The sequence below is a fragment of the Tyto alba genome, unplaced genomic scaffold, assembly GCF_018691265.1.
Source record: "Tyto alba isolate M040663 unplaced genomic scaffold, T.alba_DEE_v4.0 Super-Scaffold_3, whole genome shotgun sequence".
Lineage (NCBI taxonomy): Eukaryota > Metazoa > Chordata > Aves > Strigiformes > Tytonidae > Tyto > Tyto alba.
Window position 1 is genome coordinate 13,752,652 of NW_024881304.1, and position 21,194 is coordinate 13,773,845.

The window sequence follows — 21,194 nt, forward strand, 5'->3', positions numbered from 1 at the left end:
TAGGGCTTCGCCTCTCCGACGGCTTTGCCTTTCCACCAGCGCTCTTCCACCCTCCTCTGCCCATTCATACCTGCTCCTCGCAGACGAAACCAGCTGCTCTTCTGCTCTGTGCAAAGTCTGAGTGCCGGTATTTAAATGCAGCTCCAGTTGCTAAGCCCTGGCGACTAGCGGAGTGCCTGGCTGGGGTTTGCAAGCGAAGGCTGTGTCGCTTTAAGGCATGTGATACCCTCCCGAGCAGGGATGTATTGAAATAGGCTACGGTACTTACAGCATCGTATAGCAGCGTAGGTACAGCTGCCTTACCCTGCACTGCCCGCGCTGGAGTGAGGCTCCTCTGTCGTTAAACATAAACTGCTCCTCGTCCTTAAGTATCCTGGAAGCTGCAAATTATCTCAAGATCGCTTCAAAGGTCTCATCAAGCAGAAGGTGATGCTAGGAGATGATTTAAAGGTGAAAATGAGAAGGTTTCCACCCCTCAAACCTTGGCCACTTTTCTGACGGCAGAGTCTGAAAGCTCAGATGTCTTTTTTACTCCGGAAACAGGATTTGTAAAGAAAGATTTTTTTTTTTTTTTTTTTTTCTTTTAATCCTGATAAAGAAGATTATTGGGAAGCTATTAAATATCCCTTATTGTGATACAGATGGATTTAAAAAAGTGTTAGATCTTTCCAATGAACACTATTAGAGTGCTCTGCTCTTGGTTGGATTACTCAGGTAAGGAGCTTCTTTAGGATTTAAGATTCAGAAGCCAGATCTTGAACTCATCAGATAATAACTGGAGGAATACTCACTGCCCTGTTTCTTTACTAAGATGATCTATGTGTAAAAGTGTGTATGTGACAGCAGTTTGCTGACGAACAAGTGCATGAAGAAATGTTTGTAAGAGATGCTGGGCTTTCAGCAGAGGTAGTTTGAAATAGTGTAGTCTGAGAGAAGGTTTTTATATATATATATATAAAAAAAAAAAAAGAGGCAGGGAGCTAATAATAAAGCCTGAGTGGGTTAAATCAGTCTGCTGTCCATGTGGTTAAGAATATGATGCCTGAGGAAAGACACGGGAGCATTTAGCAGGCTGTAGAAGTTTGGGGCTTTGCTTTGTTGTTTAGCTAGGATTTTTAAAGTTCAGTTTAAATAACCTGAATAATTGAAATACCCATATGTGAGAGTCACCTTTCTGTTTTACCTTGTATAAAAAGTATGGGAGCACCAAATATGACAAGAAGGCATTAATTCCTGAAGACACGGGAAGCCTACTGGGAGCTCCCTGATCTGAGGGGATTGAATTTTTTGCAAGGTAAATAGGTCTAAAAAGAGAGGAGAAAAAGTACACTGTATACTGCAAAGTAAACAATCAGAAATTAAATTATGTGCTAAGCAGTGGATTAAACAGTACAGAGAAAGGAAGAGCATCATGCTGATCAAAATAATGTTTTTGTATTTTCTACTAATTATACTTGTTAGTTTACAGGGTTCTTTTCAACCAATTAGTCTTAAAAATCTTCCCAAAGACTGTGTGCCACTTTAAAATTAGGGGCAAAAAAATATTTTATATGCATGTATTTTATTACCACTGTATTTCACTATTTTAATAGTGTTACTTTTCCTACTGCAGAAATCTCCCTGATATATCACATACAGACTTTTTATTTTTTAATTTTTATGTAAAGACCATGATTTTTTTTTCCATGAGAGATTTAATCTTTCAAAGTCTTTCTCACTCTGTGAAAATAATATTCAGCTGATTGGATTATTAGATAGAAAATGACATCACGTCATTGGCTGAATGAGGAGAGTGCCTGAAGTTTGATTAATTTGGCAATATAAAATGCAGCAGAAGGTGTTGTTAAGGGAACTGGACAATGTGTAGCGTAGCTGAGCCTTGCAAACCTCCTGATCCTTGCAGGCATTGAGAAAGAGCTGTTGAAGTTAAAAAGTCACAGGGAATTTTAGCCAGTTGCTACAATAATGGATATAAGTATGAAACCCCACCGTTGTCTATATTGGATGTCCAAGTATGCCTGCACCGGGAGACAAAGAAATTGTTCTTTCCCTTCATAATATTTTTAAAATTTTGACACAATCTGATTTGTGGAAAGATCAAATCTTGTGTAGAATACGTCTGAAATTCAGTCTGGACATACTCCAATCCCTCTACATGCACAGGTCGAACAAAAGGAAGCTGATTTCATCTGGGGATTAGAACATAATTCTGAGAAACCATTACTTTGTTTAGCAGACAGCATCATGATTAAAAATTAATGCTCGCAAGTCAAAAACAATAAACTGCTACCTTCTGGGTCAGTATTAGCCTCCCAGTCCTGGGGATGGAGTATTTTTTAAATGCGTCTCAGATATATGAGAATGTTTTATGCATGTCTATAACGTGTTTAAAGTAGTTTTGATACTGTCTGGATATCAGGGGATTTTTAGCTGGCAGTGTATTTATTTTTTTTGTTTAGGTTTTTTTGGTTGTTTTTTATTTATTTTTTGTAATTATAAATTCAGCTATGGACCAGTGTGGGAATATTTTCCAGCCTTCTATTTGTATTATTTCCTTTTTTTTTAGTCCTCAGTTCATTATACTTCCATTTTTACCACTGAATTATTAAAGTTATCCAGGCTCCTGTGTTGACATCTTACCACCTCAGCTGTCCTTTTTGGATATGACCTTTGTTGTATGACAATTACATCCTGCAGGGGGGAAATAACAACCAAGAGACAAAAGATATTTAGCAAAAGGAATAAAAAATAAAAAAATAATACTATTGTAATGGAAGCTGACTATTCTGTGTGCTATAAGGCAATGGATAATAATATCTGTCTGATGTTTTGTTTAGAGAATGGCAGTGGTCTCTGCAATGTCCTGGGTCCTGTATTTGTGGATAAGTGCCTGTGCAATGCTGCTCTGTCAGGGGTCCCTCCATCACACTTTCCAGCAGCATCACCTGCACAGACCAGGTAGGACCAAGATCAGCTGTGGGATGCTGTAAGATTGCAAGCACTCTGCCTGTGCTCATGTTTGTCTTGATAAATGATTGAATAATCATAAAATCCTTCTTATTTAACTTTTATGAGTTGCTTGCCTTTGTATTGCCCAGCATCTTTTTTTTGGTCAGTCTAACGTGTTGTACTTTGCCAATCTGATGTTGGAATATTCATCCTTTAACATCATCTTCTAACAACTTCCCAACACAGGAATTCCCATTTTGGATAACAGTTCAGTTTCTCTGTCTATCTCCTCTTCTCCCCATTTTGTGCGGTTCTTGAGCAGGTGTGTAACTTGGAAAGACATTGTGACAGCACAGGTCTACATAACTTTGCAATTATCTTACCCAAACTGGACATGGGTTTGTTATTTAAAATACTGGCACCAAATATCACTCATAGCCACTAGTGTTTGCTGGAGGTTAGGTGTTTGTCTTAGCATAAATGAGAGACACTGTTACTCTAAGGTTCTCAAGTTTACCTCTGAAAATTGATGGAGTTGCAAAAGTGCAGCCTAGAGGAGAATTTGGGATGGTATTTCAATTAAGTTAAATGCCTGTAAAGTCAAAATAAATCCCACAGGTTAGGAGTGAAGAATGCAGCTCATTCTGACTCTTGTGATTCACAGAGACTGCACATTAGTAGTTTTATTGTGTTTTTATTAATGGATCACATAACTGTTTCAACTGTTAATTGCACTTTGAAGAATGTGCTGTGTTAAAAATTGAGCAGTTGGAATATTCTAGCATGGTATTATCATCTGGTTAAAATTGGATGGGCTAAGAATGTTGCTTAATAAATTTGGATCCAAAGAAAGGTGGGAGAGGTTTTGAGAGCTTTGGAAATGAAAGATGGAAAACGTTAACTCGCAGTGATGAATCGTTTAATGATGGGGCAACTAATACTTTAATGTCTTCTGATCTAATGGCATACCTTTAAGGATGGACGGTCTTGAACTACAAGTCTTTAGCAACCTTAATGGCTCAAAGTTTTCCCAACCACTTTCATTGTCCAAAAGTCATAGATATTGGCATTGTCTGGCTTTGTTGTAATAAAATACGCATAGTATAGAGGAATAGACCTAAGCCTGTGATAGACCAGCTCTCACTAGCTATGTTAAAGCATCAGATTAGCTAATGGTGTTATGTTTACTAGCTGGCACTGGAAGTTTGAGGATATTTGAAGTTTCAGAGGTGATGTTCTTATTTGGGACTTGCAGAGAAATGAAGAAAATATTTATTACAAAGCAATTGAAAGTAATGCTACCAGTTATTTGAGTCTGTCCCCCAGTGAAGGAGATAAGAAAAAACTAGCTAAACAGATAGGTAAAAGGAAAATGTAATCTTGTTTTGTAAAATCAGTTGAAACAAGTGATGTTATGAGAAAAAATGAGAGCTGGGCAGATCCAAATCTCTGCCACATTTGCCTAAGCTTGAAAAATCACCTTTTTTATGAAGCAAGAACACTAAGACACCGAATGCATACCAAGTGTTGGGGAAATGTGAAAAATGACAAAATATTTCACTCAGATGTGATACAGATAGAGTGAAGGTTTTACAGCTGCCTCATCACCTACTTAGAAACAGCCAAGCTTTCCCTCCTGCGAGCCTTTCTCAGGCAGCTTCTCCGCACCCTACATGAATAAGATTGATGGTGTTCTGATCCCAGGCAGCCAATTTCAGTCTCTCAAGAAATAATCCACTACATTGACAGATGAGTGGAATTTGACATGATGTTCACCTCAGATTCAGATTGTGCTGCACCTGGGAAGTACCAGCTAGTGAGCGTCCTTTAGGGAAACTGTTAGAGATTTTGGACAATTTCTGCTGTCACAACAGAAAATCAAGACAGTGAGGTTTTTTAAGGTTATGAGTTTGCAGTCTGCCAACTGAATGTAAAAGGTTGTACATAAAAGGGATGAAAATATGTTAACTAGCAAACTGAGTGATTTTAATGTATTCAACTGCAGTCCCTGAGCACACCCTATTTTTCATATTTATAATATTAGGAATGCGTCATTTACTTTTAGTTAGTCACTGTGTAAGTAAGATTAAAATGTTCAGCCAAATAAAAGTGAATAAAAAATGGATACAGATGAGCCAGTGCATAATTTCAGTAATTTAATATTTGGGATATGAAATTTCAACTTATGGCAAATATAGCTGTAATCAATAGCATGTTCAGCATACATTTTCTTTCAGTTTGTGATCTTCTATAGATAATGAGATGCTCTAAAATAAGAGATTTTGAGCTGTTCAACTTCATCATGGGGCTACTTTGGTATAAGATAATTAAAAAGGCAGGTTTCACCCCATCTCATTCTTCTCAGACTTTATGAAGAGAAGTCTCACTGAGCACAGGAAGGTGCAGGTAAAAGATAAAATCCTCATGGAGTGTATTTAACATAAACTGAACTCAGTGGATTAGCACAGTGAATATACCCATCTGTGCTACTGCAGTTAATCCAATTTTAAAACACTAGAAACCAAGGGCAATATATGAAAAGCTTAGGTTATCAGAGATTTCTGAGCTTGTTCTTTTTTTTCCTGAAACTTTCTTAAGCAAGTGTCTGAATGGGTTGAAATAGATTTCTACACGCTATGTGCAATCACAGAAGTTTAAAGCTTCCTTTCAGTGTAGTATAATTTTTCAGTTTTATAATTCAGTGCTTCTTTATTCAGTTAGACAACTTAGCAATAGATAGGAACCTGAAAACAGATGTGATAAACTGCTTTACATAACAGTATTTGTAATTGACTCCAGCTTTATTTTCTCTGAAATGTTGTCAGGTAGGCACAGTTAGTAAGAATGTAGTAAATATTGCTTGAATATAAGATGGATGATGCTGTATTATTTGCTCCTGATCATGAATTCTTCCCTGTTTCATTAATACAATGAAAAGTTTGAATGCTGCTGTGAAGTACCCTTCACTATTGGTGTCTGTTCCTTTTGACTGATAGGTGAGGTGGGCAGGGTAGGGTAGATGATCAGTCTTCTTTGTTGGGATCTGGAGGAGATCTTTGAAGTAAGCTAGCTGAACACCATTGCAGCATAGTTCCCTTGGGTAATACACATGGACTTCTGCAGGTTTTTTATGACTATATTTCATTTTCATGAAAAATTATGTTAGGCAAAGGAGTTTGAAAGCATTCAGAGGAAATAACTTTATGTGGAAACAAATCTCCATTTTTATTTTTTTTTCAAGCATGTCATTTCTGTGTGATTTAATAAGAAACAGTAATAATGAGAATTCCACACTGGCTCTTTTAGGCTCTAAGATACACACAGCTGTAGAGCTGTTGAATTGGCCTGAGGATTAGAGTGGACAGGTTGTGATTTGCAGAGTTAGCTGAGTGCCTGTGATAGTCCACTGATCATCTGATTGACAGATTGACCCTGCCCAGAGGTAGGAAGCAGATGCCGGCATTTGGTAAGACAACAAGATATTAACAAAGTAAAGGATTCAAGTTTAAAAAATAAAAACCAACCACCACCCTTTCAATCATGTAATTCTTAGTGAATTTTCTGGCTTTGTTCCATAAATGAGGGATGTTTTCCTCCCAGTGAAGACCATCAGTTAATATTGAATCACGATAGACAACATTGACCATGTGTTGCTTAATAATACAGGGGAGTACATTGGATTCGCCTGTAAGTTTGTGCAAAATAATTAGGTACACATTAAGGATGCTAGGTTAGTCTTGCACACAGTGTAAACGTGAGGTAAACACAAGAGGAAACATGTACCTACTGTAGTGATGCTGACATTTGCAAATACGGTAATTAAAAATAGCCATATTCAGAGAAAGAGATCATGGACTGAATCAAGGCTGGAATTGTATGTCTGCTAAACATGAAGTGCTTTTTTATTGTGACGGTAGTTAGTGATGGGCCCATTAAAAATCATCTCAAGAAGTGATTCTCTATACCTCATATTATGAGGAGGATAATCAGTCTCAAAGCAATTCTACACAAACTTACAAGTAACATCAACCTCAGGATGCTCTGAGCATGTTTCTCAGTAGACAGCATTTTGCAGGAACTTGAGTCTGTGACTGTGAGCAAAAAATTTCTTAGTTCTGATCTTGGCCTTCCCACTGATTTTTGTAGCCTTGGGGGAAACTGCATATTTTCACACATCAAAAGGTCTGCTATTTTCATATGCCCCGTATACGTGGCTATTCAGTTCAAAACAGGCTGTGAAGAATGTTGATCTGAATCTAATTACTCAGGAAAGTGTAAATAAAATATGTGTCTTCACTTTGTAGAACAATTGAAATTTGGAAGACAACAGGATTTTCGCTCTGGGTATTGATAGAAGCAAGTGTAGGACTAGGTAGTTAATATATAAATGTATCCAGTTTCTATGATTATTAATAATTGTATTATGTTAATCATACAGTGTGAGTGCAAACTGTTGCCTTTAGTATACAATGTCCATATTGCCATGCAACAACTTAGCCAGTATCCAGCAGATCGTGTAACGGGCATGAAAACCGACAACTGGTGTTTCTTGCTGTGTTAATTAAAATGAACAAATTTATAAACTCTAAGGCCTGATTCAGATTTCTTCTACACCAGTAATGCACAGGAAACACCATATGTATCCCAGTTTGTTCCCAAACAGAAAAACCTGCTCACAACCAGCTATTCCAGTCACTCACTGGAAATCATCTCTCTCGCAATAACTTTGTTTATACTTCTGGCCTTCACAGTCCACTGTTGAAAATGTGAAACTGCCAACTGCTATGTAAAATTCAGATTGGAGGTACCTTCTGTGTTGCTGGTCACATAAATATATTTGGATGTACGTGGACAAATATATTCATATGTATTTTATGTATATACAGAACCGATGTAATGAAACCAACACTTAAGGATGAGGTAGGATTACCAGCAGCACGATAATGAAGAATTGCCTACTGTGCTTGTGGGATGCAATTGTTTACAGCAGCAGACTTTATCAAGAGTATTGGACCCTGTGATTTTTTTTTTTTTTTAAATTATTTTTTTTCTAAAAAATCAAACCTCTAAAAGAGAAACAAGATGGCTGTAGGGTGTGTTTGCATCCAGAGTTAGCTATGTTTTGTTTGTTTGTTTGTTTGTTTTTCTGGGGCCTGTAAGCTGTTGCTTTAATGGGCTCCTGTCTTTCTGGTGGAGGGGAAAGGATAAGTAGGCATTTCCAAGGAGCAACCATTACTCAAGAGAGGGTCAAAGGCAAGAGGACACTTTTTTCACCAGAGATGGGTGTGTAGCTAGAAGGCTCGCAGCTTGGTTGCAGGTGGAGGAAAGCTGTCACCAGTCACACCGCTGAATGTGATGCCTTGTTACTTCTGATCCAGGGAGGCGAAGCAACCCGAGGGGGAGCAGGTGTTGCAGCTCGATGGACTGTGAAGAACAGCCCGGCCAAGGTGCCCTGCGTGGCTCTGCAGGAACTGCTGGAAACACGGCTGTGTTCTCTGCATCCCCCCCTGCCCACGCCTTGTGCAAAAGAGCATTGGCAAGATGCTGAATGTGGTACTTTGAGAGAAAGGACATGCCTCTTGCATGTGTGCTTTGGCAGTGTCTGTGCTCTGGTTTGGTCCCCCCTGCTCTGTCCTCCTGGCCGTGCTCCTGTCCCCATCCTGTGCCACATCAGCTCTCCCTCCAGCCTCTCTGCAGGCAGCTGCACAGGCGGGTACCAAGCGCATCCCTTTTTGTGTGGCAGAAGCTGCTTGGGGGAAAAGAGAACCACAAAGAGCTCCTTGCTGCAACAGTCCCAGCAGGCATCTCCTCCCACGCCCGCGTGCTGAGCTTCCATCGCCAAGTGCAGCCTTGGGGCCTTGTTGAGTCACGAAGGGACCTTTCAGTGCCCTGCACTATTTGTAGCTTGCTGTCATGGTATTAAAGACTGCGAGAATTCATACTATAGTGGTTAAGTCCCAAGGAAAATTTGGCACCTACAAATATAAACCCCAAAGGCAAACTAAGCTGCTCTGCGCTGAAGTATTTCTGCTGATAACATCAGAAACCTGCCTTTAATGATTAGCCTACTTTAGTCTAAGGCTCATTTATATTTTAAAAGGCAATATCCAAGTGCATTTCCTCATAAGATAGATGTGTTTTCTTCCATTAAGTTTCATATTGTTTTATCCTGTCCCACCTATAATATTTGTATTTCCTTTTGAATGTTTTCTTTTCCACTCTGCTGTGAAATCAACCTTTGCTGTGAGCAAGATTTATTTTCCTGATGGGATTCAGCATTTTTGTTATTTTCAGATGCTCTGTACAGAACAGTACTCTCAAGCTAACCTTATTTTTTTGCATGGGAGCGGTGCTGGAGATTTCTTTTCATTGTACTCTAAGCAGAGACCATGAGGACTGCAGCACAGTTGGACTCTAAATCTATGAGAAACAGTCAATGATGCACAATGGGGAATTGGGGGTGTAAAATAAGCTGAATGAAGTTACAAAGCCCCATGTATGTATCTGTGACTCATATTTCTATGCTCTATTTAGAAGATTGTTATCAGGCATCTCTCTCTTGCCGCCTGTATTCCATTCAGAACAACAGTTTTCCCCTTTTCCTTCTCAGTGGGTGAAGAAACCAGTCCTGCCCTTCTTGAAAGGTCACTTGAGCGATAGCAGGTGCAGGATCACTGTTGCTGTTGTATGATAATCAATAATTGTGGCATATTATATCATTGTAATCCTTACTTTTGAGGGGAATAGCTTTGCTTGAGAACTGAATTGGTGGCAGGAATGGAGGACCTTACTAGTTTTTGGATGATGGGAAAGTGATTCCTTGAGAATCACCAAGTGAAGTGCAATGCACGGACAATATTTTATCTGAGATGGATGGATTTCCTTCTACCAGGGTGCTCTCATTGTGGTGCCTTGTCTTTGAGCTACAAGTGATCTGGGAGTAGTCTGCTCTGCACTAGGAGCCCCCACTGACAGTCACATGTGCTGGGTGCTTTTAAAATTGTGCATAAATATTTTTTTCTATGAGCTGTGAAGTTTTATTTGTATGTTATGCAAATTACCTCCCACTAAATGAATAGGCAATTAAAAAGCAGCTTAAATGGTGATCCTTGTCTCCTGATTATTAGGAAAGCTGCTGGTTCAGATCAAAATATGCATTTAATCTGTCCTCATGCATGATCCGAAACTCCTATTGGATTAGTTTTCTGTAGATGACAAATCTGAATCGAGGGCCCTCATTGCAAATCTACCAAGCACAGGGAGAAAAGATAACTTCCGTAGTTAACTTGTGTGCACGTGAAAGTTATATTGATGGAGAACGTGATCGGAAAACTCCTATGAACATACATGTCAGTTTATTAAAGTAGGGAACTTGGAACTGTGATTTCCTATGTTGTAAATAATGTCAGCAGCCAACAGGCTCTATCCTGATGTTAAAAACCTCAGGATCTTAACTGCACACTCTGATAAAACTTTATTACCTTTTTTTAATGTTCGCATTAATGCTCTTCAATAATGCCATTAAATATTTTTGGCAAGCAAAGCTTCACTGTAATTTTACTGTATTGTTAAGGATTTATTAATTATAATCTTTTCTTGCAGAGTCTATTTATATTTGATCATGACATTAATTGGTTGCCAAAACAAACTAGAGTTAATTGTGTTTAATTAAGTGGTTGGGAGCAAGCAAGGATAGTTTATTTGGAAAATCTGTTTCATTGATTTATATGTTTATTTTTTAAAAGAACATAAATGAAGGGAACCTATTGTTTAGCACCTTTTTCCCTACATGCATGACGATCAATAACACAGTTGTGACTTTGAAGATTCGAGTGTGGCAAAGTATCTGTATTATATATATTTCCCTATACAAGTCTATTAAGAAGTAAATGTTCACATTCTGAATCATTCTGAATTTAAATAAAACCTAAAACCAAGCAGAAATGAGAACAACTAACACAGTAAAGTAGTGTTCAGAACAATGCATTCTGAAAAATATATTTTGGAGAAAAACTTTAACTACATTTCAGATTTGTCTAACAGTGCTTTGGATAAGGAAGGTATGGTGGAACACATTAAAATATGACTAGATAAATATTTTCTGTAATTACAATATAACTGTATGTTGTATTAATATATTTCTGTGATATAGTAATGTTTATATTTTCTACCATGCATATCAAAATCAACTAATATTACAGTTCAGAAGCTTTTGAATACCAGCCTATTTCACGTTTTAATGCTAAAATCAAAACTGCAGTGAAGATTCTGAGGGCTTCTTATTTTTTTGAAGAATCAGTTTCCTAAGTTGAAACTGTAATATTTTTTTAGAAAAGTAGTTTGATATCTTTGTGCATTCCTTGTTTCTGCCTTGATATTCCTTGTTGGGAAAAAAAAATCTACATAAGGTTTCTGTTATCGCAGCGGCTACCCAAACCAAGTTATCATCCTGATAAATAAATCCTGTCTGGAAGCTGCCTCTTTCCTGAAAGAAATAAAGACCTCACAGATTTCAAATGTAATACCAATGCAAACACAAGGAAGGTCCTGTGTGTCCCTCTAGCTGGTACCAGCTCTGTTTTGGTTTGCAGCAGCACTGAAATTAAAGGAGGCCCAGTGTTTCCAGGAGGTGCCTTTTTCCCTAAAAATCTCTGCTGTTTCAATAAAAGGTATTTCCTTACCTAAAAATGTTTTAATCATAAGTTATCAGAGCTACCCTAACAGCTTTCTATGATTATCGTTAGCTCACGCAGTTCTTCTTTTTGGTTATATGCATGGGATGCTTTCTAGTTTGGGTGGTTGGTCAGCCAGAAGTCATTATTGCGTGTTAAAACAAAAACTCAAGGGATGAGTTGAAGATTACAGAGGTTTTTGAGTTTGTGATTGGTTTCAGTGTGCCAGGGCAGGATCTGACAGAAAAATGATTGTGTCTACGCAATCTGTAGTATAATTATGTCTGTAGTACTATCATATCTTTGTGAGGCTTTAAAATGCAGCTTCCTGCCTCCCCAGGGTAATTAGAAACTGTCTTTTCATGGCTGAAACCTGAGTTTTCTCCATCAAGTCAGCCACCTGGGTGGTGCTTATCTTAACTTTGTGTTGAGTTTCTCCAATAAATAGATGAGTCCTTTAGTTCTAATTTAGTTTCTCTTGGTATTTCTATTATCTCTTTCTAGTTGGCAGGCAAGGAAATCAGATGTGCATCAAATGAAACCATTTGTCATGGATTAGTGCATGCAAATGCCTTGATAACAGCAATAGACAAAAGCTGGCGAGTGTCTGAATGCTAACTTTGGAAGAGAAAATTAACAAGGATAAAACACCAGAGATAGCAGTCCCTAAATGAGATTATTCAATGCCTAAGAGCAAGGTGACAATCTTCTGTCCCCTCCATTGCCATTTTTTCTCTTACTGAAGACTTAAGACGTTAGAGTAATGCACAGTGAACCCTGCTGAGTGGAGAAGTGTCTGTGGGAGCTCCTGGCTTTCCCAGGGCTACACGATGTCAGGACCTTCCCTCAGTCTATTAAAACCCATCTGTATCCACAGCAAAGAGGAGGGAAGGGACTTGTAGCTAGGCAAAAGTAGAAGAAAACTTTGGAGATACTCCAGCGTGCACCCCCCAGTTTGTCACAGCACACTGGGAGTCAAAAGGGTGGTCAGGCAGGATGGCACAGTCAGTCATGTCAAGGTGGAATTTATCTTTCTCACTGTCTTGGCTGGAAATGTTTTGCATTTTCCTTTTTCCCCCAAGGACAGAATTGGGTAATTGTGTAATGCTGATCTGCTACTGATAACACACTGAATTGAATGAGTTGTCTGCAGTTATTAGATACTTATCTCATGCTTCTGATTGTTACTCCAGTTTCTTTATGAGCCTGGTTGTACTCTCTTGAGTCCTAAAAGGTAAGTGTGGGCTCTGCTGAGTTCCCCACTTGAAGGATGGTGTGAGGAAGAGCTGAGACAGTTGTGGGAAGGGAGTTTGGAGATGCCTTGGCTGGGAGCATCCTGTGCACATTTACACACTGTATTTCCATCCCTCCCAAACCACACTTAGGAGAGCACCAGACACAGAGGCTGTACTTCAGTGAAAGGACCACAATGTAACCAGGTTACCTGCTGTCTTCTCTAGGTTTTCCCTCCATTTCAATCTTTCCCCTCCCCCCCCACTTATTTCTAAATCTGTCTCACTTCTTTTAAAACAGTTTCCTTTATTTTCTTTTAAATCTTTATATAAGCTTTCATGGCTCTCACTTTTAGAAAAGGCTCTCTGAACTTCCTCCTCTTAGTCAATGTACCTTGATGTGCTGTTTGAGCAACAAAATGTTATTTGATTTTTGTTCCAATTAGAGCACCACCAACATTTTTATGAAATAATTTCAAGCGTTGCTTTTTGGAAAAAAATCAAATTGGAGCTATTTGATCAAAAGATTTCAAATGCTAACACATTTTCCACTTTCTGATAATGACGGCATATTTTCAGTGTTTTCTAAGAAAAACTGGAGAAAAATATAAACTGTTCAACTCTGTTGCTGACAATTTTTCAATGGGAAAAATTTCACAGGTACTTTGTGCCTCTGCAGTAGACTGTGTGTAAAGTGATATACTGTCATAGTGGTTTCCGTCTGGGTTTGTTTTTCTTTTTGTTTCTCTCCCTTCTGCCCTTATGCTTTGATTTTTGTGTGTTATACTGGAACCGGACCTTCATCCCTTATACCCCAAAGTTTATCCCTGTTTTGCTGCTGTAGTGTAGTCCAGACACCTTACTGAGGTCATGATGTTACCACAGATAGAAGCATGTTGGTCAGACTGGGTGGTGGAGGCTCTAGAAAGCAAACTCTTGACTGAGCATGACTAGTTCTGAAAATGAACAAATGCTGGTGATAAAAATAGTTGCAAAATAAAGAGAAAGGGATTTCTGCTTTCAGTGTGAATCATTTGATGTTTTTTTCCTAATAAAACAGTTCCTTGACTTTTTAGGTTGTATTTGAATGGGCTTTGAGCTGCTTGTTGCACAGGATTTTGTGGTGATGTACCTTCTATGAGCGGTGTGGTATCAAGTGGTTCTTCTGTACCAGTCATATTCCTCTGAGGTTCAGGATATGCAAGTCACCCCTAAATCCTATTCTTATGTAAATTAATTATTTGTTTACGTTCTATGTGTGTATGTGTATGTTTTCTATTCTATCAAAAGAAAAGGTGTAATCTATAGTGCCTAGAGATGGAAACAAGCTACAAAGCAGTATCACGTTTATACTGAAGTCCTGATGAGGACCACATGTCTTCAGTATGCTGTTCCCTACATCTGAGGGGCTGGGCTCTTTAACAGGTGAGAAGAGGTTATCCCTTAGTTCTGGCAATCTCTGAATCAAAATCTGTTAGGGGAAATTCATACAGACTTTAAAAAGTAAGCTTTCTTTTAGATGTAGCTATAGCAAAATACATGTGCTTTGTATGAATTAGTACCTAAAGTTTCAGAGGTTCTACTACAAGCTGTGTCCTGTCTGCTTTTAAAGAAGTGCTTTAATGTCCGGATTTCATGTAGGAACCAAGCAAAGATATGAACAAAATTCAAATATGCCTTTGTCAGGAGGGATTTTTCCATATTGTGATAGCACATACAGATCTCAGAACATCAGTATTTCCTGTAAAGAGAGAATGGTTTTGCAGGATGCCCAGCCAACACCTGCCTTTGTTTGGTCCTTTTCTTTCTCTTTATGCCCAAACAAGGAACAGTTGATTCCCACTGTGCAGTCTGCACACAGCATCCAGCAGTGGAACAGATCATCTGAGGAAACTGAGATCTCCATCATGTGCACATTTAGGGCAGCTGAGATGCAAATATGTGAGGTTTTGTTATTCTGTTCCTCATGTAGCCTCTTTAAGCAAGGCTGGTGGCTGCCAAATACTGTCCTCCCAGCTGGTACCCAGAGCAGGCATCCTCTCCCTAGTGCTTTCGTCCTTGGCGTGCAAGTACAAGCGTAGCTGTGAGCCGGGTGATGGATCATGGAGGCTCTTAACTCTCTCTTTTCATGAAATCAAGTGCTTTACTGTAAGCCAACTTCACGCTGGCTTAAACTTTCATGGTGGTTAAGCTATAATCTATCAGACTGCCCCAGCTGTGAGGTGTAAAGAGCCTTCACGTTCACTTACTGTTACTCAATTGACAAACAAGCTGTACTGTTGTAGTGAATTTTTCCCCTGTGTCCATGCTCTCAGCTGAACCACAGGCTCAGCACATGCAGACAGGCAGTGCGGCGTTCGCTTCAAATGCGGAACTTCCCACGTTTTACTTAATTGCTTCCTTTAAGAGATGAGGTTGGGTTTGTCTTTGGACAAAAAGGCTTCCGCTTGAAGCATGTTTCTCACTTGAAGGCTACGCTTCCCACCAGAATTTTGTGCGATGCTTCCAATCTTTCACAGGTGGCATAACACTGATTCTGCATAACTCAGAGCATAATTTTTGTAACATGTCTGACTTGCAAATCTTGTTAACTGTACACTGTTATCTCAATACGCTTACAGACCAGCTACAGCAGCATAAAAACTTGTGGCAAGATAAGCAATGTCATTTTTTTTTTACTAGGGAAAAAAAATCTATTTCATTTGCCACAACTGGAAAAAGCTTAATTTCTTGATTGCTCCTAAAGTCACAGTTTGCTCTGGGGAAAGACCTCGAAGATCAGCCCCAAAAGAGGACTTCTCTAGGGGCTCCTAGATGGAAAATCATCTGTGAACAGTGTCTTGTTTGCTCCACCTAAAGCGCTGGGGGGCCTTTGGTAGGACTAGGATGCTCTTGGGGTCCTGCACATCATTCCCCACTAATAACCCTTTTTTGGCTGCTGCTGTTGAATTTCAAGTCAATTGCAGAAGCTTTGCTTCTCACTTTCTGGAACCTAGGAAAACTGCAAGCTGGGGAATGGTCTTCTCCATTATTTACCTCTGTTTTGGCAACAGAGAAGCTCAGAGGTTATATAACTTTTTTTTATCAGTATTGTTACGTTTTCTGGCAGGACTTCATGCTGCCATAGAGGCACAGAAGAAATCCTGTGTCCCAGTTCATATTGGGGCCAACAAGTTGGACTGGGGAGTCCTGGAATAGGATCCTCTTCCACAGGATCCTTTTGCTCTCATGCAATGAAAAGGTGACTGAGCTTCAGCTGATGTCTGGCTTGCAGAGGGTATCTAGAGGCTCTTGCTAGGCCTTGAGAATCCACCTAGGACTTGATTCCATCTTATTGCTGAATTAATGTAAAAATTGCTCATTTTAGCCTTTTGTGGTTATAAGCATTCTGTGTGCTGGAGGAATTGTAGCAAACTTTCTTTTCAATTGTGACAATTATTTGTTTATTTTTGTAGGCTGAAGGAATACAGGGTATCACTCTACATTTTGCAAAGCAGTGTTTCTTTTTTTGTGTGACTAAAGCAGTGTAAATAATTGAATTTTTTTTTATTTGACAGCCAAAGCAAGATATCAAGTGTTGGTCTGGTGCCGTATTTACATTTTGAAATTAGTTTAGAACAATTTGCTTGTTTTCCTTACTAACTAGAAAAGAAAAAAGAAAACAAAACCTGAAACAATTTGTCATATTTCTAAACACTGAAAGAAAAGCAAGGAAAAGGCCAGATTAAATTAATAAAAAAAAAAACCTCCAGAGAAGGTACTGTTTCTTAAATAGATTTAAATTAGAGTATCTCTAATCAGAGGCTATGATCTGCTGTAGGGGTTGACCCTTCATCTTTCTCCCAAAAGTAGAGCTGTGGTGTTACATTGCTGGTAGGCAGAATAATTTACAATACTTCTTGTGTTTTCCATTTTGAATAAATAATTAGGTAATCAGGAGAGCAGAGATGGGACATCAGCATTTCTCTCTTCATTGCTATGAGAGGGTAAAAAATGCCACTCCGCTGCTCACAGTCTCCATGGCTAATGTATCATTTTTATGTAAGGTTGAATGGACTTTGAGACGGGCCCTACCCCTGATAAAAAAAATGTAGAGATGGAAGAGGCAGCGCTAAACTCCCTGCCACTAAAACGTGGCTCTGCTCTGAGCTGGTGGGGGCAGACACTAGTCATTGAGAATTAAATGCATGTGAAAAGGGGGTTTTAACAAACAAAGGATGGGTATTTTAAAAATACTTTGTTGCGAAGTTTAACCTCTGGGAAGGACATATTTTGGATGGTTTTGCCTTTTTTTTTTTCTTCTCCCAGAAGAAAACTGAAGCACTGCCTGATAACTCTTACTGTGATGCAGTAGGTGTAGACTTTCTGCCATTCTTCTGCTATATTTGAACATAAGGCTTAAACTGTGGCTTCTCTGCTTGCATTTTGGAGGAGGCCAAGGCTGCACCTTGTCACCACAGCAGAGCTCTGCCCTTGGCCTCTGTTCAGCCATTCAGAAAGAAACAGGAGCCCACAGGGAGGGAAGGCAAAGCTTTGACAAACTGATGTTTGTCTGCGGTGCTACTGAGGTGTTTTGCTGACTCCTCAGTCATCTCAAGATCTTTGCTAATTTAATGAGGCAATTTCACTTGTCGAGGTGACAGTTATCCATCCATGTCAGAGACCAATACTCCTTCTCCTTTAACACACATCTGTAACTTATTTTGCTGTCCTTGAAGAAACACAGACCAGAATATCAATTTGAGAGATGTTTTTAGCTTTTTGAAACTTAGGCTTAGTATTAGAGATGTGTTTCTTTATCTAAGTGATAGCATCTGCTTTTGTCATTTTTATGTAAACTCAGCTCTGCTTTGCAAAGCACCACTGTTCTCCTATTCTGGAGAAAATGTGATCATCTATCATCAGTGAAGCTCTGTCTGTGTGCTCTAATATTAATCATTGAATCCAGCAGTTATTTAAACTGTATCTACTTGTGCTTTTTTCATTACAAGTTCTTGGGATGGTGGAGGGTATTGTGGTGGGATTTGTAAATGGCTTTATTGGAATTTAAGTAAGAGTACTTATGGTAAATGAGTTGGGGATTATGTGCCGGAGGAGACCTTTAATGAAAGGTGTAATGATACAGACTTATCAAAATAAAAATATCCTCTAGTAGGAACATACCAGTTTTAGCAGGATCCAAATTTTGTTAAAACAGAATGAGAGGTTGAGATCTCGTCGACAGTATGATCAGTGGTGTGGGCATTTCCCTGGAAGCTGATTCAGATGAAGGATTTGAATCTCAGTCTTTCACTGGGCTGTTGAGTTTGTCTGAATTCTCCCTTTCCTGGGTAGAAAGTCTAACTCTCAACCAGTGAGCTGCTCGTTCTGCACACAGGGAGCTGATGGCATGGCCTGGCAGTGGCATAACATAAAGACCAAGGATTGTTTTTTTTCGGCAGGACAACACAGAAACCTCTTTCCAAAGACTTGTGACTTTTGTAAGAGTACCAGCCTAGTTCTGTGATGCCTTTTCATGTTGTTACCCAGCTCAGTGGACGATCTGTAGCTGTCAAATCTCGCAGAGCCCCAACTTTCTGCCAGCAGAAATAGAATGGGGTGTAAAACACTCAGGGTTGGTTTTGACGGCCCTTCATGTGGAATAGAAAATGTAGATTCATTTCGTAGCTGACAGAGCTGATTATTTATGTTTCTTAGAAAACAACTAAGAATGTCTAAGAATCTTTTTTTTACCATTATGGATGACTTTCCTTGTATTTTCACATCATTCTTTTTGAATCATGACAAACTGAGATTAAACAACAAACAGCCCTGAGATCTGTCATTTTTTTAAAACGATTTACATAGGATGGTGCCTATAAATTATGGAGGCAGCTACCGAATACTGTAAATGAGCAAGTACTTTATTTGTGATGTAGTTTTGAGAAATATCTTGTGAATTGTGTCTGTAGAAGATAATGGTGCCATCCCATATAAAACCTGTTTAACATTTTCAGGACACTTAGCCATGAGGCAAAGGTGTTGATTTTTTAAATTTATTTTTAACATAAAGCCATGAGGCTTTATGCTAGATTATATTACTGTCTGCCCATCTCTCTTCTCACTGCTTTTACTATGTCATCTAGATGTCAGAAGAACAAAAATCACCCTCTCGTAACAGGAAAGGGATGAATTTCCATCTTGCTCTGGTGCTCTGAATACTTTGACATCTGTAATATAACTATTTCTCAGCAAGTAATTCGCCCAGCTTTGGACACCCTCTTTTGTCTGAAGCATCTCCCTCTAATATAATGGGAAGTTTTGGAAAGATGTTGTAAGAAAAGGAGGCTTAATTTTGTTCTGCTTCAAAGCCTCCTTATTTATGGCTGCTATTACTTCATATATTTCCTTTCATTACTCCTTGAAGAAGAGGAAAGGTGGCAGTGTGTCATCTCCCAAATGAGAATGTGTGGATATGTATGTGGCTAGACATGTCTAATCTTTTTGTTTCCAGTGGTGCAGGCCTATTCACATACAAGACTTTATATGTTACTTCATCTTGTAGTGCAGAGACACATTTTTAGTGTACAGAGCTGGATTCTGCACTCATGTGCTTCACAGAACATTTTCCTTGGCTCTTCATTTCTTGTCTTCTCAAAATAACCCATAGTGGGGATGTTCAAAGCAGCAAGGTTTTAGACATTCTCGTGGATAATTAAGTGCTAAATGTTTCCTATCAGCTGACCAGACCTTGCAGTCAGTTATTCAAATAGTGGCAAGGGTTTGGAGTTTGGCTGTATTTCTGCTGGGTCTTGATGAAGACTGAAATGTTTTGAGTTTTGCTGTTGCTGAGAGCATCTTTCCTCATTGCACAAGTGCCAGTCTGGAACGAGATGCTTCCCCCAGGACCATGGCTTGTCACAAGCCAAAGTAGCAGCGCGAGTAGCATTGTAAGGGGCAGCAGAAAATCCCTACATTGCATTGCCCAGGGGAAATTAATGTTTCTGCCTTCTTTAGACATTGTTTTCCCCACACAGAGAGAATTTATTCAGCTGCCCCTCTGGTAGTGAAGATACCTGTTTGCAGCTGCAGAAGCAAGTTGTGTCAGTAGCCGCCCTGACTAGGGCAGCAGCAACAGTTGTGGCAGCAATGCTGGAAGCTCAGCACACGCTAATTTTCTGTGTTTCTTGTCCATGTGCCCCCAGGCCGGTTGTTTCACCTCGCCTCGAGGCACAGGGCTGTCAGGCTTGAACTGGTGCTGGTGAGCTGTGGTCCCCGTGGAGGGGACGTTGGCTGTGTCTCCTGCCCCCACAAGGCAAAGCCCCCGCTGACCTGGGGGAAGAAGAGGTTCTATTGTGGGCACAGGGCTTCTGTCATTCTCTTTAGCTTATACACACTTGTGGCTTTCTTTTGTTCTTCCTGTCAGTGAAAACCTTCAGGAATATCACTCCGTGGATTGGAAACACTTACCAAATTCCCTGCTTTTTCACTATTTGTTTTGTTGTCTGCCTACACCCACGCCCAAACCCAAGAAGATAGCCCCTTCTAATATTTGTTATATATTTTTTTTTTTTTTTTTAACATTTACCTTCTATGCTCTGCTGGCCAGAGTTAGGCAGACCTCAGTGCTCACAAGGATTGTGTTTTCTAAATGAAGTACTTAAAATTGTAAAGGTTAAATGTACAAAACCTGGGAACAATATCAATTATCTTGCTTTTCTTTAGAAACATTTTTCTTATTATATTTTGAATTGATTCCTGTAAGAAATTCTACAGTATACATACAGACTCAAGTGCAGAAAATGACCAAAGTGTCATTACTGTTTCTGTCAATATTTAATATTTGGGTAAATTGCAATTCATGCTGTAAATAAAGCCATGGTAAATTGGTGGAAGGTAGTGCTTGTGATGTATACACATCCATATCTTCACTGAAAACCAACTAATTTCCTGCCTTATATTCCCCACACTCATATGGATTTCTTTCATGGGATTTTGTGTGGTAAGAGTCAAAAGCTTCCAATCCATCACATCAATCCACCTGGTGATCTTCTGTTAAATAACACCTGAGAGCTTATAGTTTGTTCAGCTTTGTGATAGATCATAATCTGGATTTACAGCTGTTTGCCAGCCTGAAGGGCAGAGGGGTAAAAATCCTCCCCTTCGGGAGCCTCCAGCCTGGCAGCACCGGCGTGTTACGGCCGGAGCCCAGCAGCGAGGGGATGCTGGTGTCCTCCCTGGTGCTTCCCCGGGCCGGTGGCTGCCTGGCCGCCCTGTGCCGCAGCTGCCTTCTGAGAGCAGGTACAAAGATCTGGTAGACAGCAGTGAGTGGGGATCTGGGGTAGTAACAGGTTTTCTTTAC

General features: G+C 39.5%; 1 protein-coding gene across 2 annotated transcripts in view; it reads left to right on the plus strand.

The window, feature by feature from the left end:
• Positions 1-205: 205 nt before the first annotated feature.
• TAFA1 (TAFA chemokine like family member 1) overlaps positions 206-21,194 on the plus strand; it is a 233,831-nt gene continuing 212,842 nt past the window's right edge. The window contains exons 1-2 of one of the 2 annotated variants that reach the window (XM_032985783.2): positions 206-714; positions 2,838-2,958. In XM_032985783.2, the coding sequence (XP_032841674.1) occupies positions 2,841-2,958 (118 nt within the window). In that variant the 5' untranslated portion in view covers positions 206-714; positions 2,838-2,840. Of the gene's footprint in view, positions 715-2,837; positions 2,959-21,051; positions 21,134-21,194 lie in introns of those variants that run through there. The other variant, XM_032985784.2, reaches the window with a different exon arrangement.